This window comes from Pteropus alecto, unplaced genomic scaffold (assembly GCF_000325575.1).
Source record: "Pteropus alecto unplaced genomic scaffold, ASM32557v1 scaffold51, whole genome shotgun sequence".
NCBI lineage: Eukaryota > Metazoa > Chordata > Mammalia > Chiroptera > Pteropodidae > Pteropus > Pteropus alecto.
The window spans coordinates 2762249-2780719 of NW_006431922.1; the positions used below are offsets into that span (position 1 = coordinate 2762249).

The 18471-nt window shown below is 32.7% G+C and overlaps 1 protein-coding gene across 12 annotated transcripts in view; it reads left to right on the forward strand.

Annotated features, from left to right (window-relative positions):
• Positions 1-18471, forward strand: part of DPY19L4 (dpy-19 like 4) — a 63516-nt gene that overhangs the window by 23280 nt on the left and 21765 nt on the right. For 10 of the 12 annotated variants that reach the window (XM_006906826.3, XM_025043348.1, XM_025043352.1 and 7 more), the window contains 7 exons: positions 2797-2920; positions 7570-7704; positions 10269-10400; positions 10502-10600; positions 11158-11231; positions 13734-13892; positions 14594-14713. In XM_006906826.3, the coding sequence (XP_006906888.1) occupies positions 2797-2920; positions 7570-7704; positions 10269-10400; positions 10502-10600; positions 11158-11231; positions 13734-13892; positions 14594-14713 (843 nt within the window). The remainder of the gene's footprint in view (positions 1-2796; positions 2921-7569; positions 7705-10268; positions 10401-10501; positions 10601-11157; positions 11232-13733; positions 13893-14593; positions 14714-18471) is intronic. The other 2 variants (XM_025043347.1, XM_025043346.1) reach the window with 2 other exon arrangements.

Consider the following 18471-nt stretch of genomic DNA (forward strand, 5'->3'; position numbering starts at 1 on the left):
GACCAGTAAGATAGTAACTGAAAATATTAATTTAATGTGAAAAAAATGATATTTTGCTGAAGCCAAATTTCTACACTCAGTGTAAATATGGTATCAGTCCAGCAGGTTCTTTTGAGTATCAAAACAAACCTACATAGCTGGGTACCATGAAATGATTCAGTTCTCATCATGTCGCTCTGTTTAGTCCACTGTGAAATTGTTTTTACCACAATGATCAGAACATCATTTTATTTTTTATTGGGCAATACATCATTTAGTATTAAGACCATCTCATTTTTTTTTCTGATTAGCCCAAACCAGTTGTAGTACTGCGTTGCCACCTAGATTGTTAACACAAACATGGAAGTGAGTCCTCAAATCTTTTGGCAATAGTGAGTTTTATTTACAAGGTGATTATCCAAATGTTGTGTTCAAAATGAAAACAAAATTAAACTCAGAGTGTGCTGATCTCTCTGAATGTATCTTCAGGTCTTTGAACCCCAGTTGATCTAACAAGAATTTTGAATGGCTGATTTGTGCTGCTGTCTGCTAGACTCTGCCAGAAAAAGTGGATTTTATTTGATTTTGTCATGCCCCACTATTAGCCTTCTGGTTCTCACTACCACGAAGCATGGTGAGGGGAAGAGATGGAATAGCACAGATGTCCAGGAAGATAGCAGTGAAGAGGCTTGTCCAGGTATAGAGAATAACTGGCAGAGATCCTACTTAGTTTGTACTGCAGAGACTAGAGGAGAAGGATCCCTTCCTTTTCTCCCTTCTCCAGTCAGTGTTTTTGGTGTAGTTTTGCAATTTCACTGCACTATTCTGTCACTAATCTGTGAGCTGGGTGGGGGCAATCTGTGAAGCTTTGGAATGGGGCTTGCTGGGTTCAGCTTCCCAATTCTGAGCTGATGGTGTGGTTGGCAGAGTCCTGAATTGAGACTAGATATCCTCTTCTTCATTCCCACATTCTGACTATGACATGTGAATCTCTTGTTTGTCTTAGTTAACTTTCACAACAGTTTATTGTATGAAACTATTGTATGAAATAGTTGGCCTTTAGAATACATGATGTTCAACAAATGGTATTAGAACATCAAATCTGGAAAAGAAATACTTATTGCACTCATACTAAAACAAATTCCAAGTGGATTAAAAGATTAAAACTAAACAACGAAAGCAGTGATTACTATATAAAAACATTGGTCCGAGTTTTTAAAAACTTTATAACATAAATTCAGAAACAAAGGAAGTATTTAACAATAGGGAATTGATTAGATTATGATAGATCTATACAGTGATGTGCTGTTTTCAGTACATATTTTTGAAGTATGTTTATTGACATGTACATATTACAGAAAGTGCTCATAATATACTATTAAGTAAAACAGTTTATTATAGAATTATGAAAGCTGAGATCTAATACTGTTACTAGGTTCTAGACACTGCTAAGTTCTTTACAGCTTTTATTTCATTAATGTTCAGGTGTGATCTTGTTTTTAATATATATTCAATTGTACATTTATAGAAGACAGGTTTTCTTCTAATACTTTTTAACAGTTTTGTTGAGGTATAATTAACATAGAATAAACTGTACATAAAGTGTACAATTTGATCAGTTTAGGCATTTAGCCACAAGTGAATCTATCAGTAAAATCAATATAACAGACATCTCTCATCCCCAAAAGTTTTCTTGTGCCTCTTGGTAATTCCTCCCTCTTTATTCTTACCCCACCTCTACTACTGTCCCACTGTTTTCTGTCACTATAAATTGGTTTGCATTTTCTAGAATTGTTATATAAATGAAGTCATACAGTGTATACTTTTTTTGGTCTCTTTTTTTCATTCAGTGTAATTATTTTGAGATTCATGTATGTTGGGTGTATCCGTAGTTCATTACTTTTTATTTTCTAAGTAGTATCCTATTGTATGGCTCTACCACAATTGATGGAACGAATTACCTGTGAGTATGTCCATCTTCATTACTTAGGAGAGTTGTGCAGCAATTTACATAAAGTTTTTAAAGCAATAGTGCCTTTGTTTTTTGTATGAAAAATAATCATTGAGTGAGTGTACGAGATTCAAATTTAATGATTGTTGGAAAGGTATTGTGGTGTGAGGATACACAGAGGAGAAAACAGGCTCTCAGTGAAAATTGAGAAGCTAAGGAGGAGCTTACAAAGACATTCTGTATTTGTGATTCTGGGAATTTTCAAAGGCCTATAGATATCACATAAAGGACTACTGTAATGTTAATTCTGGGTAAGCTGCTGATTGAAAAGATTATTAAATTAGATATCAGAAGAAATGCATTCAAAGTCTACTTGTGCCACTTACTACCTCTGTGACTTAATTAAGTCATATCACCTCTCTGAGCTCACTTCATATTTCATATATAAGGGGATTAAGAGCTTCGCATCTGCCAGGCCTGCTAATTTTGTGCTCTCAAGAAGGGTAACCATCTTGTTAAGGGAAGGGAGGATGGAGGCTGAAACCTGGAGCAAGCTGTGTGCTGTAGCACGAGGCTCTATCTGCCAGAGTAGGGATGCCTTTTTCAAATTCTCACAGAAGTCCATCTATTTATCAAGCAGTGCACAGCAGCACTAAGTTGTCCTGGGGTCCTGGGGGTGGTGAGTAAGGGATGAGACACTATTAATTTGCTCAAAGGTGCTGTATAGGCAGTGGTGGCTCTGTCTATATCTACTCACAGGATTGTTACAGAAAACAATGATATATTTGTGAAAGTGCTTTGAAAAGTATAGTGTTACACAAATATAATGTCTTGCAATTTTGCTGTTCATCTGTGGTTTATTTTAGGGTAGATACAACAAGAATTGAAAACTCCATTCCTTTAAGAGAAAACTGGGCACTACCATATTTTGCATGCCAAGTTGCTGCACTTACAGGCTATTTAAAAAGCAACTTAAATACTTATGGAGAGGTAAGATGCAAATTTATTTGTCACAATTCTGATGTATTACAAACATACATAATTTTAAAGTTAATCATATTAAGAGTTAAATTTAATGAAGCCTAGTTGTTACTACACAATAAAGGATGTAGTTGAGTAGTCTTATTATAAATAACACTATTGTTCTATAATTCGAGAGTAAATTATTTTTAGGAGGAAGGAGATGTTCTTTTGTTTTAGTGCAGTTACTTGACAAATATATGAAGAATATCGTATTTTGAAAATTAGTGCCTCATTGTTATTTTATCATTGCTCTCACTTCTAGAACACTGATGGCCTTTGGTCATAAGTTAAATATTAATGAAGCTATAAAGCGTGACTACAAATGATAGCAATGTTAACCTTTATGGTAGCACTGTATAGTTTCTATTTACCCTATGTTTTCTGTGACTGAGGTGTAAGTAGATTAGTGAGTTTAAAGAGATTGTCCCAAAGAATTTAGATGTTGTTATTGTTGTTGACGTAAACCCTTTTGGTAGTCAGATGAAGCTTACAGACTGTCTCAGAATAATGATTTTAAATGCATAAAGTAAAATAAAAGTGATTGTAAAGGCAACCAATTATATTGAAATTAACTGAAATGTAGCAGTCCTCTATCTTTGGTTAAGAATTCCTGGCTAGGAAAAGAGACCTTATGGACCAAGGCAAGGCTTTTGTTGAACCCAGTTGGCTGGGAAATAAGATGCACTAATTGTTTTCTGTTTTGAAACCTCTGAAAAATGTACTATTCTTTCCTCCCTTCAGTGATGACAAATGTTCCAAGCATTGCAAACTTTTTATTTCATTTTTTATGAAGCTATTATCTCTCTTTTTTAATGCAGAATAATACTAACACATTTCAGATTTATAATTTTCCTTTTGTTGTGTTTGTATAAAGTGCTTTCTGAGCAAGAATATTTTCTTTAGTCATCAGGGAGTCTGTGACTGGGTATTCTGTTAGATTGTGCAGCCTTCTCCTAGGGAAGACTAGTCCTAAAGTTTTTGAATAAAAGTTTATAGTAAATATACTAAAATGAACTGCTTATGCTTCTTTGTATATACGATTATTTTGAACTAAAACACAACTTTTGTTGCCTAAAAAAGGTTTAATTAAGTATCTTTTAAATAAAATTAATTTATTTTAAAAGGAGTTATGGAAAAGTTATGTAGTGTAAACTTATTTTTTTCCCTTCTATCATATTTGATATTTTTCTGGATATCTTTTCATTGCCATGTTATATATTTATGTTTTAACTGTTTTTTATTCCAACTTTTTTAAAATTAAAAAATAATATGTACATTACACATATGGTAAAAATCAATCAATGTAAATGGATATACAGTGAAAAGGATAGTTCTCTCCAGGTCACTAGTGTTTACCAAGGACCCTGTACTTTTTTAAAGGGTCCACATATAGCTTATACTCTTATTTTCGGTTACATTTTGTTTTTCACTTTTTATTTAACCACAATTGTCTTTCTCTGTTTTCAAAGTACTCATAACATATTCCCCCTTTCCTTCCTTCCCTATCTTCCTCTGTTAAGATAAAGGAGAAAATTGCATTTATCAGTTATTTGATTATTTATAACTAGCCACTCATCTAGTACTCAAGAATACACAACAAGAGCAAAATATCTGTATGCAAATATTAAAGGGATAACAATATTAAGGATTTTATTTTTTAAAGATGGCAAAAAAATAAAAGCAAGTTAACCATGGTGTATTATTAACCCTTCAGGTTAACGATTCGATTTTTTTAAAAGCAAAACTGCTCTATTCTTCAATTATGTTCATACCCTCGACTCCACTCTGCACATACACATCTATGTGTGTTTTGAAATACAAATGTCTATACCTGAATTAATAGTATTGTAGCAATGTCAGTTTCCTGGGTTTGACAGTGTATTATAATCATGTAAGATATTGTCATTGGGGGAAGCTGGGTAAGGGAATTCTTTCTACTACTTATCTTAAACGAATTCAAAGTATGTATGTGTGTTTTTTATTCTAACTTTTTTTACATGTACTTTTTTGGAGGGAGAAGGAATATGTATAGTTGTATGAATTTTTATCATGTGTATATTTGAGTAACCATCACAATAATCAAGGTATAGAACTGTTCTATCACTAAAGAAACTCCCTTAGAGTACCCTGTAATAGTCACATCTTTCCCCCAATCCTAACCTCTGGCAACCACTGATCTGTTCTCTGTCACTATAATTTTGTCGCTTTGAAAGGTTCTGTAGATGGAATTATATAGTATGTTATTCTTTAAGAATGGCTTTTTTTTTTCATTCAGCTTAATGCCCTTAACATCTATCCAGGTTGTTGCATGCATCAGTAATTTACTTGTTTTCATTCCTGAGTAGTTTTCCAGCAACATGTATATTTTAATTATATATTTTGCACTTTGCTTCCCACTCTTGAGACTAGATCTCATGGTCCCAGTTGCATCAAGATATCCAAGCCCAAATCTTTTGTGCAGTTATCTGAAGCCATCTAGAGACATATGTGGTCGATTACTGAAACCCATTTAATGTGTCACTTAAGTAATATACATAAAAAAGTTCCCAGTAAAGGCATAGTTGAAAATGAAGTGAGTAAGTAAGGTAAGGGGTAGAGAAGAGTGTACAGAATTTTGAAAATCTTCAGAGAAAGAAAAAGCTTAGCTAATTGTCCAGATTGTGTTTGACTTCTATTTCTATCTATTTTCACTATATGCTCTTAAGTAGTTTGAGAATAAACACTTGGAATTAGCAGTTTATTTCACAATATTTCATTATATTGTAACTTTTCTCCAGCATCCCCAAAGTATTCTCCAAACGGCCAGTTAGGTTAGTTAGGCTTGATCTAGATCTGAGCCTTCGCTGATTTCTGTAACTGGATTCTCTGGGGATGATGGTTTCAGACATGGTTCTTTCAGTTCTTGTTGTTCCACATTAGAAGATTTCCAGAACACTTTCATAGAACAGAAACTTATGTGTTCCACTGCTGAGATCTTCTGGGCCTTGTGATTGGTATTCTTTGACCAGCTGGTGGAAATTTTCCATCTCTTACATTTTATTCACTGGTGTTAATCTTATTCAGGATGCTGGAAAATTCTTATATCTCCTGAGATATTTCTGACTCTGGCATTTATCAATCAGTATAGTTAGTCAGCTGAGACCGAATGATTTAGAGAACCACGATTCTTATCTTTGGTTTCTTGATTTGACCCTTATTGTCCTTCTCCTTCACTGTTCTTATCAGAACAAAGTTATTGGACACTATTGCTGATGGAGGAATTGAGAATAAAAATGTAGATCTCTAAAAGTCAAGAAGGACCCCCATGTACTCAGAAGAGAGAAAAGGCTACTTGGTCAACAGCCCCAAGGAAGACAATGAACAAAGGACTCTGGGCAGTGCCTGCTCCCATGGACGTTTTCTGCTTTTCCCATGGGCACTGTATGCTCCTTTGGCAGTCCTCATGAACATCTGCCTGCTCTACCCAAGAAAGGCAGCTGGTCTGCTGTTCTCAAAATTGCTATTCTGCTCCTGTAAGCAGCGCATTTTGCTCTCACTCATTTGGGAAAGGCAGTTCCTCCCCGACAGGTGGCCTGGGAAACAAGCCCCAGCTGAAAATGCAAGATAGATGACCTGAGCCACCCTAGCTCCCTTAGTTCCCATGACTCTACTCCCTTAGTCCATGACTACCAATTTCCCTTATATAGTCTTTGCTCCTGAGATACCCAGGGAGCCAGGTCTTTGGAGCAGAAGCCTCGTCTCTGGGAAATTGCAATTCTCTAATAAACACTTATTCTATTTAGTCCAACTCCTGTGTCAGTTGTTTGGCTTAATGGCACAGGTAGCAAGAGCCCGACTCAGTTTCCCCCTGGTTTCAGAAGTAGTAGACACTGTTAGAAATATGCTAATGGTTTCTCACAGACTTCCTTTCTCACTAAGGGATCACTTAGGAGATGACATTTGGAAGGACAGTATTGATTTTACCCAGGCATGTATCAGGCAAAGCAATGAAATCCTTGTGTTTAATTCTTCAGCAGAGGAAATCAGTTTTATATGGTTGACAGTACAAGCATTGGGGACAGGTAAGGCCATTCTTTTGTTGAGATGAAATTAAAAAAAAAAACAGTGGGCTTTCTTCCATGGGCTGTGGAATAGGCTGAGGTGTAAACAGACTAATTAAATGGAAGAAGCGCTTATGAAAACAGTAAGCACCATGGAAGTGAAATTAGTTTGTAGGGCGAAAGGAGTTATTTTAACAATAACAAAAAAGCCCACCAGAGCCAAGTCTAGTAAAGGCCACTATTTTCTTTATTTTTATTTTTTACCATTTTCTTATATATTTATTTCTTTACCTCTTTGGGGATAAAAGAAAATTGTACTGGAGTTTTTTTCCTTTGTCTTCTAGAAATTTTCAATATGATGTTGAACTTTGAAGGACAAGTGGTCGATTTCTCTCTAGAGTGTTTTAAGATCTTATTGTGTTATAAATATTTAGTAATGATTACGTGATTTAAAAATAAAGTTTCGAGAATTATAGTTAAACTACTAACAGCTGCCAATTTGAAGTGACAACCTCAAAGATTTTTTTATAGTAATAAAGCTATTGATATTTAGTTTCTTTCTTTTATTTTCCCTAGAGGTTTTGCTACTTATTGATGAGTGCTTCAACTTACACGTTTATGATGATGTGGGAGTACAGCCACTATCTCTTGTTTCTTCAAGCAATATCTCTGTTCTTGCTAGATAGTTTTTCATTGGAGCGAAGTGACAAGGTATTATGGCATTTTGAAATTATGATTTTTAAATCCAGAGAAATGTTTTTTGCAGTATCGAATCTTAAATCTATTTAGTGTTATTTTTAAATGTTATAATAGGCTCTGATTTATACTTCTGTTCAAAAGATTGCAAAATTCTTTATCCTTTGTTCCTTTTAGAAGTACTTTAAAATACCCTTAAACCCAGTTTAAGGGAAAAGTCACCCTCTACTTCCTCTCCATTTCTGTATTTCTCCTTCCATTTTTGTTTCTTTCAAAAGAAAAAAAAAAGAGTGAAAAATAGAACATGTATAAAAGAGTGTATTATGCTGTATATACATTATTAGAATAAAGTATGGGTCTTTGACCCCCTGGGCCAATAAGTTGAGTGTCTGAATACCCCAGAAACCTCTCTCTAACTCTTCCCCAATCACATTCTGCTTCCTCCCCAACAGAGGCTAACTGTCCTGAATCTTATTAATTTTTTCCTCTTTTTCTTCATGGTTTTTACCACCTATCTATGTTATCCTAAAAAATATGTATTTGGAAATATTTACTTTTGCCTGATTTGCTTTTGAGAGTCATCAGTGGTCATGTACAGAGCTATATTTTATTCATTTATATTTATTTATATATTCTATTGTTGGTGGACTATTCATTATTTTCCAGTTTATTGTTCATGTGCTGCTGTAAGCATTCTTATACATGTCATATGGCACATAAGTACAAGATTTCTCTAGAGTATATACCTCATAATGGAATTACTAGTCAAATGATATGTGCATATTCAACCTAACTAGATATCAAGCCTTTCTCTAGAATGGCTATATCAGTTTATATTCCTGCCAGAGGTCTTTAAAGGTTCCCATCAACATTTGGTTCTTTCTGTTTATCTTTTTTCTTTTTTGCCAGTTCTTTCTTTTCTTTATTTATAAATATTTATTAAGTATTTAATACCTCATCCAAGCCAGATTTTAGGAATCTTCTTGCTCTTCTCTTTCTTTTCTTTATCTCATATACTCAGGTGGTCTGGAATCCTGGTTAGTACCAACATTTAGGTTATTGGAATAGAGAGAATTTAATATAAAGAATCATTAACTGAGTATAAAATCATTCATTTGCTAATTGAAAGGGTGGTAAAAACCTGAAAGTATCATAGAAGTAGCAGCTGCAGGAAGCAGTTACCACCTCTAGAGCTGAGGGAACAGAGAAAGAATTTGAAATTATTGAAATTTAGGGGAGGGTGCCTGTAGAGCTGAAACTCAGTCTCTGAGGAGGGGCCACTGCTCAGTTTTGCTAGTGTCTGAACAGGAAAGAAGGGCCCTGTGAAAATGGGACTCAGACCTTTGAGAATGAAGCTCTGACCAGCTGCTCTTTGGGTCTCTGGGGCAAGAGGATGGGATAAAGCTGGTTCTTCAACAGGAAGGAATTGCTCTGTTGGAGTGAAGAAGCATCACTAAGGTGATGCTCACAGGAACTGCAAGCAGACAGGTAGTAATAGGAAGGAAAAAGCTCCTTATTTCTCCTCCATCCTGATAATATCTCCTGCATTTTGTATTGGCAGAGCTTAATAGGAAGCCATCTGGAAAAGCAGAAATGTAGATTGCAGAGTCCGAGCACCAGCATTATGAGGCAGGGATAGAGAAATTTGGAGCTAAGAGACAGTTAATAACTATAGAACCAGCATCCAAAATCAAGAAATAGAACATTGTCAGCACCCAGAAGATCCCATTGTTCCCTCTCTTAGTCATTGCTTCAGCCTCCCAACAGTTAGGTATCTTTATTTTTTTAAACAGCTTTGGCCTTAGGGACTTTTTTCTTTCTTTCTTTCCTTTCTTTTTTTTTTTTTTTTTTAATTTTTCTTTTCTTTCTTTCTTTCTTTCTTTCTTTTCTTCTTTTTTTTTTTTTTTTTCCTTTTTTTTTTTTTTTTTTTTTTAATAGTTTCCCTTTTCATTTGTTCCCTCCTAATGCCTATATTTTGTCTTAATTTTCCCTTTCTAAAAGTAATTAACTTTATGATAGATTAAATAATTATATTATTAAATTTTAGAAAAGAAATCTACTAAGACAAAACTTTCCTGAGAGATCTTCTATTAGGACATTAAATTTAACTTTCTTATATGTTCACTGTTAAACAGACCAAATGCAAAAATATTTTTCTCTGGTACTATCCTCATGGTAGTATATTTTCAATGGATAGATTTTTGTAACCGCTGCCAAAGATTATGATTTTGGATTTATGCAGTTCGATGTTGCATCGATAGATTTTAATAATAACAAGGTAAGCCAAGTGAAATTAAGTCAGAACTTAGAACTGAAGAAGGTTTTTCCAGTCTGATTTAGATGTCCATGGTTTTAAAGCTTTTAGCTTTGTTTGCAAGAGTTCTTTCTAAGAAGGAAGTGATAAATTCATTACACATTATAACATTAAAATAGGAATTGAACATTTGCACAATACTGTCCCAAATTATAATAGAACATTTACTTTATAATTATAGTCAAATCCATTCTAAACAAAACTAATGAAAATATGTACAACAAAATTAATTTTATTCTCATTCATTTTATTTTTGTACCAACAGGTTCATGAAGTTTATAAAATCTATATATTTTCTCTCTTTCTGGGATATTTACTGCAGTTTGAGAATTCAGCTTTATTGGTGTCTCCTTTATTAAGTTTAGTAGTAGCCTTGATGCTTGTTAAGTGCCTTCAGGTAATTAGAACTGCCTTTTTATCATTCTTATGGTGACTTTTTTAATTGTTAATTTTTTTATACCTCATTGCTTTGTTCATTTGATTGTTTTCCCCCCACAGCTAAATGCGAAGAAGGAAACTTTAGTAGCTAAAATAATGAAAGTGATTAATTTTTACTTGGTGTGTACTCTGACAGTGACATTGAATATTGTAATGAAGGTAAGTAACTCTGTGTGTGAGATTCATGTAGTAGAGCAATTAAATAATGAAATACAGTGGATTAAATTTTAATGAGAGTAACGAGATAACAATGTAATAGAGTTAATACAGTAAAATTTTGAGTTGACCAATGTTCCTGCGTAACATATTAGGTAAGAAAATAGAATTATGATTCATTTCTAGATATACTTAAAAAATACATAATTTCCATTTAATTTAAAATGTCATTATTACCCAATTAACATTAAGTAATATATGGAATAAAATGAGATGAGTCAAAGGTGTTTGGAAGAGTGGGTAAGTTACTTAAGCCAGGTGGGATAAACTTGAAATCTTCGTACTTCTTCATTATAGTTTTATGCTTCAGTATAAGGTAATATGATTGACTTATGCCAGTAAATCTCCTTGCTTCATAGTTATACCATGTAATGTTTTATTCATATTTTTTGTTTTGTAGTCTTACTATATTTTCTCTTTCTAGTATTGGACAAAAACACATTGCTGTAAGTAAGTATAGCTAATAGTTCTTTGTCATAACTAGTGTTTTTCCCCTCCAGATATTTGTCCCACACGAAGAAAATGGGCACATGCTGAAATTCCTTGAAGTAAAATTTGGACTAAAAATGACTAAGTAAGTTTTAGATTATGTAAGTTTACCTAATTCCATACGACTTAGATAAAGAACAAAAATAAAGGAGGAAGTATAGACCTAATTACATACCACTTCGGAAATAAATAATTTGGGATATTATAATATCTAGAATAAATCTAACGTTAATGTTTCTTCTCATATTAAAAAAATCTCATTTAGGTCTTTTATAAACTAGATGTACTTAAACTTTAATAGCATCACAGTATTTTGAGGCTATATTCTCCTGTAATGAGGAGCAATGATGTAATCTAAGGACAGAGTAAACAACAGATCTAAAATGAATAAAGTATCAAAGTAATTTTAACCACTACATCAGCAAAATGCTTACATTAAAAAGGGCATAGGCATATTTATTTTATAGCACAGAATCTTATCTTGAGGTAATAATAATGCATTGGACCAGAAGCTGATTTTTTAAATTCAAGAATAGTGTTGTGCCTTTTTTGTTCATTTGTTTGTTAAATGCATTTTTAAAACCTAAAGTGAACTACATGATTTTATGTACTGACAGAGTCTACTTGCATAACAGAAAATATATTTTTACCTACACATTTCTTTAGTTCACATAATGTACTTTAGAACCTTATTATCATTTGCTGTGATTACTTGGGATTTTAGATACTGTGCATGAAGTTTCATGTTTTGATATATCACCACTAACAAAGTATTTGACATAGTTAAAGCACTAGAGAAATCTTCTGAAGTGTAAGTCATATATGGATGGTCTACTAAGATAAAAGGATCCTTTAAGAAGCCATGTGCTCCAGAAGGATAAGGGACCATGTCTTTTAGGTCTGACACAGCAGGCAATTAGTAAAAATTAGTTGTAGACTTCATAATTGACTGGCCTTTTCATTGACTTTCCCTTTAACCTTGGAAGACCCTAGAATGAACCTAGGATTAAGGACTGCTTTTGTCCATTGTTTCTTAGTTGATGTTATATAAGTCCCCTTTTGTTTAGCATATCAGGTACTAGATTTACTTTACAAGGTAATGCATTAGGTGTTTTAAGTGTAAGACATGGGCCCTGTCTTTTGCTATCTCATAGATAGTTTTTGTGTGATTAATGAATGACATGAGTGGTATAAACAGTAAATGCCTTAACCTCAACTATGCCAATTGGATGCTAGGATTTGAAGTTTATCAGAATTTCAGGACACATTTCTGTTGAATGTGTCTTGAACAGACTTTCAAGAACCACTAAAGGAATGTTAATAAATATTTGTTGGATGTGCAGGATACTAGGCCAGGCACTCTGGGGATACAAAAATGACCACAGTCTAACACAGGGAAGATTGTATTAAGCATGATAATTGGGAGGTAAATATAGTGCTGTGGGAATATGGGGAAGGAAAGATTGAGACGGGGGGATACAGAAAGAATACTCGTTAAATTGAGATTTGAATTAGACCTTTATAGAATTAATAACTTTAATAGGCACATTTTTAAAAAAGAAACATTAGTTGTAGGTACAAGATATTTTGATGGCAGCCTCTTTGATACAGCTGTACTGCTGTTTGACACACTGTAAACCTAAAATTAACCTTTTATTCTAAATCCAGAGATTTGTGAAGTAGGCATCCCTCTGTGAGCACTCCTGAACATCACTCCACCTCTTACCTCCTTTCCCAGGGCAAGGGATTAAATATGAAATGGAGGTGAAAGGTAGATTGGAAGTGAGAATGCAGATCAGGTTGCATATAACTAGAGTCCTGTTGCTCACATTTAGCTTAGGGTAAAAGTTTATCCTGATTCATATAGCTCAAAAGCTTTACATTTCAAATGTTATGATTTCTGTATTAATAATTAGATATCTCTTTTTAAAATAGGTCCCAGTTGAGTTACACTTATCAATATCAATCAAAGCTGCCTATTAGTAATATATTGTGAGCCACATACATACTTTTCTAGTAGTCACATTAAAAAAGTAAAAAGAAACAAGTGAGTTTAATTATATTTTATTTAATCCAGTATATCAAAAATATTTTAATATGTAAATGGTATAAAAATTATTAAGATAATTTCGTATTTCTTGTTTTCATTCTCTTTTATCTTTGAAATCCAAACTGTATTTTGTACTTAAAGTATATCTCCATTTGCATTGACCACATTATAAGTGCTAATAGCCACATGTAACTAGTAGCCTACCATATTGGATAGTGCAGATTAAGTTATTAGGCAGTTAAATTTTTTATTCTCTTACAGATAAAAATAGAAAGTTAAACTCCCTTGAAACCATCTTGGGCTCTAGATATGGTCATATTACTTGTAACAAAAAGCAGTAGTTTTACATTTATTAGAGCAGTTTGTTGAGGAAAGTTATTAATGCTATTATCTTCATTTTTAAAGGGTCGGATCTGGCTGTTATAAGTGAATAGATTTAGGAAATGTGTTTTGTTTAAGTTTTTACTTGAGTTAAAAAAGATTTTACGTTCAGTAGTTTAAAACCTGTTATTTTAATATGCTTTTTGTCTTCTCTAGGAATTTTACATTGAATTGGCTCCTATGTCAAAAATCCCTGCAGGCACCATCTCAAGAATTTTTTTTGCGATTGACACAGTCTTCTTTATTACCTTTCTATATTTTAGTGTTAATTATTTGTTTTCTTTCTATGATGCAAGTTATTTTTAGGAGAAATAAGTAAGTACCTATGAACATCAGTGGCATTTCTAATATATATGTAAAATGTTTATTTTTAATATTCTTCCAATATTTGTGTACTTGTTTTAGAGCTTCTACTTCCATTCTCTTTTCATCAGTATTTAAAATAGTATTATAAGTTGACCAGATAAAATTTAAATTAAAGTTTATATATCTAAGTATGTAATTTAGTGTAGGAGTAATATTTAAATAATCAGTTAAACTGTCACAAAATCATTCACTAATTCATTCGGAGTTTTACTTAACTAAGAATAATTTCTTCTGTTTTAACTTAAGTGAAGCTAGTAGTATAAGTGATTTTAAATTATAAAGCTTAACTGTTTTTATTATATTTGAAAGGAGGTTGTATGTGTAGTATCTTAATTTTGAGAACTTAGTTGTTCAAATTATGATTTAACTATACTGAGTCATTAATCACTAATTGATCTTGGAAAGGATCCTAAAACATTTTTTGAATTATATTTCTGAATTTTAATTTTTAGTCTTCACTGAATCAGTAATATTCAGGTTCTAAAAGCCATTTTCAAAAACTTGGAGGTATAAAAATTAGTATTTGACTAGTGCAATATACTTTCAAATTTTAAGGACCACCTATATTCCTTTTTATGAAAAAATTTAAGATCTCTGATTTTTCAAATATATATTTTTAAAGTTGTGAAAAACACATTTCCTTTCTGTAGTGGTAAGTCTTTGAAAGAAACTGTTACTCTTGAAGATGGAAGAATTGGAGAAAGGCCAGAAATAATTTATCATGTGATTCACACTATTTTATTGGGTTCTCTTGCAATGGTTATAGAAGGGTAAGTGTACTTTATTTGATCTATTTGTTTTTACAAATAATTATCCTTTCTAATGGTAATAAGTGGATACTTTCAAGAATGCATTTATAAAACTATAAAAACTAAAGTCTAAAACTTTCTTAATCTACCTAGAGTTTACAAAGGTATTTATAATATAGTGAACTGACATTTACAGATTCATTAATTTATTCAGAAACTTTTGAATGTCTTCCAAGGGCCGGGCATTAAAACCGGTGCTGGAGGTACAGTGGTGAACAAAGGTGGACACACAGTCTCTAACCTTATGTGACTTATGGCCTAATGGAGGTAAATAAGATATGCGAACATAAATATAATAAAAGGCACCATGAAACTGCATATTAATTAAAGTTAATTATTCTTAAATTTTAATTTATACCAGAGCTTTCCTTTTTTCTTTTCTAGATGAAAGATGGAAATGTTACCATCTTTAGAAATTTGTAGTTTTTTAACCATCTCTTTATTAGACAGATTACTTGTATGTAAACTGAGTACTTAAGAGCATGCAGATCATTATGTTTGTTTCATTTTTATTGTAAAAAGAATATGGCATAAAATTTACCATCTTAGCCCCATCTTAGCCATTTTTAAGTACATATATATAGTTCAGTAGTATTAAGTATGTTCACATACTTGTGTATTCACATTGAAAATTTTTATCTTGTAAATCTGAATCTCTATACCCATGAAACAAAACTCCCCCTTTCTCTCTCCCACCAGGCCCTGGTCACTCCCATTCTACTTTCTGTTTCTGTGATTTGACTATTTTAGATACCTCATATAAGTACAATCATATAATACATATCTTTTTGTGACTAGCTTATTTCACTTTGCCTAATGTCCTCAAGGTTCATCCATGTTGTGACAGGGATTACCTTTTAAAGGTTGAATAATATTCCTTTATATGTATACATCACATTTTGTTTATCCATTCATCCGTTGATGGACGTTTAGGTTGCTTCTACCTCTTGGCTATTGTGAGTAGTCCTGCTATGAACATGGGTGTGCAAATATCTCCTTGAGACTTTGCTTTCTATTCTTTCGGGTATATACCCAGAATTGGGATTGCTAGATCGTGTGATACTTCTATTTTTAACTCTTTAGGGAACTTCCATACTGTTTTCCATAGCTGTTATACCATTTTACAATTCTCTCAACAGTACACAAGGGTTCAAGTTTCTCCACATTCTTGCCAGCATTTGTTATTTGTCTATTTCTGATAGTAGCCATCCTAATGGTTGTGAGGTGATATTTCATTGTGGTTTCACCTTATATTCCCCTGGTGGTTAGTGATGTCAAACATCTCTTCATGTACTCGTTGGCTGTATATCTTCTTTGGGGAAACATCTATCAAGCATTTTGCCCTTTTTCTTAATTGGGTTACTTGAATTTTTGTTGTTGAGTTGTAGGAATTCTTTATTTTAGATATTACCCCCTTATCAGATATATGATTTGTAAATATCTTCTTTGATTCTATAGGTTTCCTTTTCACTTGGTTGATTGTGTTACATTTAGATTTTGATATATCCATCTCTGGAAAATATGCAGCTATTCAAAATTATGTTTTTTAAAATTATTCAAGAGACATGGACAATAGACTAGTGGTTATCAGAGAGGACGGGGGAGGTAGAAGGGGTAAAGGGGTCAAATATGTGGTGACAGAAAGAAATCTAACTATGGGAGGTAAATACACATCGTAAATATATATATATATATATATATATGCCTTACTGTTAAAATATACAGCTTACAGGAACTTACAGGATTTCGTTAACCGTCACCATAAAAAATAATTAATTAAAAAAATTAATTACAGGATTTCGTTAACCAACGTCACCATAAAAAATAAATTAATTAATTAAAAAAATTACTCAAGAATATATAATACTATATAGATATGTAGTAGTAAATGAAAAAGGAAGTTACAGCATTGTCACAATTTTGCTAAAAATGTGTGTATGTGTGTGTGTATGTATATATCATACATGAACATCAGAAGGAAATAAAGTGACTATTTTTGAGTGACTAGGTTATGTATAATTTAAAAAATGTATCCCTCTATACTTTTTGAGTATTTTCAAATTTTTTACAATCAGAATAAGATCAGGAAAAAAAAATCAGAATGGTTACCCCAGAATAAATACTACCCATTGTTTATAAAGACAGTATTCCAATTATGAATAAAATGTGTTTAGTATTTGAGAATATTGAAAGAAAAGTTTATCCAAGGATTGATATATCATTAGTATAAATTATCTTTATATAAATGCTATGACCCTGCTTGTTATTAATTTCTGGGATTTCTAAAAGTAACCTGATTTACTTTGATTAGTTAACATTGGGGCTTTTACGATGGGGGTTCAATAAATGATACTCCTTTCTTTGAAGTTTGCATTCAGATGAGAAATAATACATAGGATTAAGTCAGCTGGGGGTGAAAAATAATAATTGTGATTCTCATAAAAAGTGTATTGGAGAACAGTTCTTCATGTATGATCAAAAGGGCTTCTAATGTCTTCCACCTCAAGTTGATTCTAGTCCCCAGTCTCAGGCCTTCCCTCATGAGTAAGCAAAGCCTTGGTAAGCCTACTGTGCCCATACACACACAACCTGCAGACAGAAGATGCAAAATATAGAAGCCTAGAAATGTTTGATTGGGTGTGCTCAAGTCTTTATCTTACACTTACAAATCAGGCAAATCACTCTTATGAGGAGGAGCGATTAAGGTTCTGAAGTAATGGATGACAGTGGAGGTAGGGAGAGGTGAAGATGTTAATCCAGTATAAGATTTTCTAAGATAAATTTACTTTAATTATGAATGTAGGTACTAAATCACAGTAATTTAGGCACTACCTGTGTTGCTTTTCCCAACAGAAAACATAGCTATTTTCTCATCATGTTAATTTTTTACAGATATCTTGAAATAATGTTTTTATACATCACTACTTCAAAAGTAGTCATTACTAGACCTGCATTTAATGTATTACTATAGAAGTACAAATATTGCTGTTATAAATTTATTTTTACTATTTGATATCACTTTCAATATGATTGGTTTTCTTCGTAAGCCCATATATTTTATTTTATAAAGTTAGAAATCTTTTCTTATAAGGGGTTCATAGATTTTAGCAGACTGCCAAACCCATGACTTGTGGGAATCTCTTTATGGAAACAAGAAGCAATGATAGTGGTTCACTCTAATAGTTAGCATTCCATAATGCCTAATAAGTTGGGTGAAGAACTTTATTAAGCTATGTATGTTTTAAAAGATTCATGTTTGAGTTATTATCTCACTGCCTTGTAGCAGTAAAATTTTGGAGCATGATTTCCTTTTTTTCTTCTTTGTGCTCTCAGTTTTATTTCTCTTTGCAAAAGAGCCTTTTGTCATTCCCACCAGTCTTCATTGTTGGGTCTGCCATTTTAAATTCAACATCCTGTTTTTGACTGTTTAATCCTCATTATTCTATCTTTCATCTTTAATTCTATAATTTACTCACTAGGCTGATAAGAGCATGATCACCTATTCATGTAATTTAGATGCATGGTCACCTATTAGGTGCCAGACACTCTGCTAGGTAGGCAGTAGGAATAAAAGAGATACAGGATATAGTCTTTCTTTTTAGAGATATCCTATTCCCGATAAGTAAATCAAGAATTAGCGTAAAGTAAAACAAGTACTATCAGAAAAGTATACATAGAGTGCTTTGGTCACCTAGCAGAGAGGTACTAACTTAGTTGTG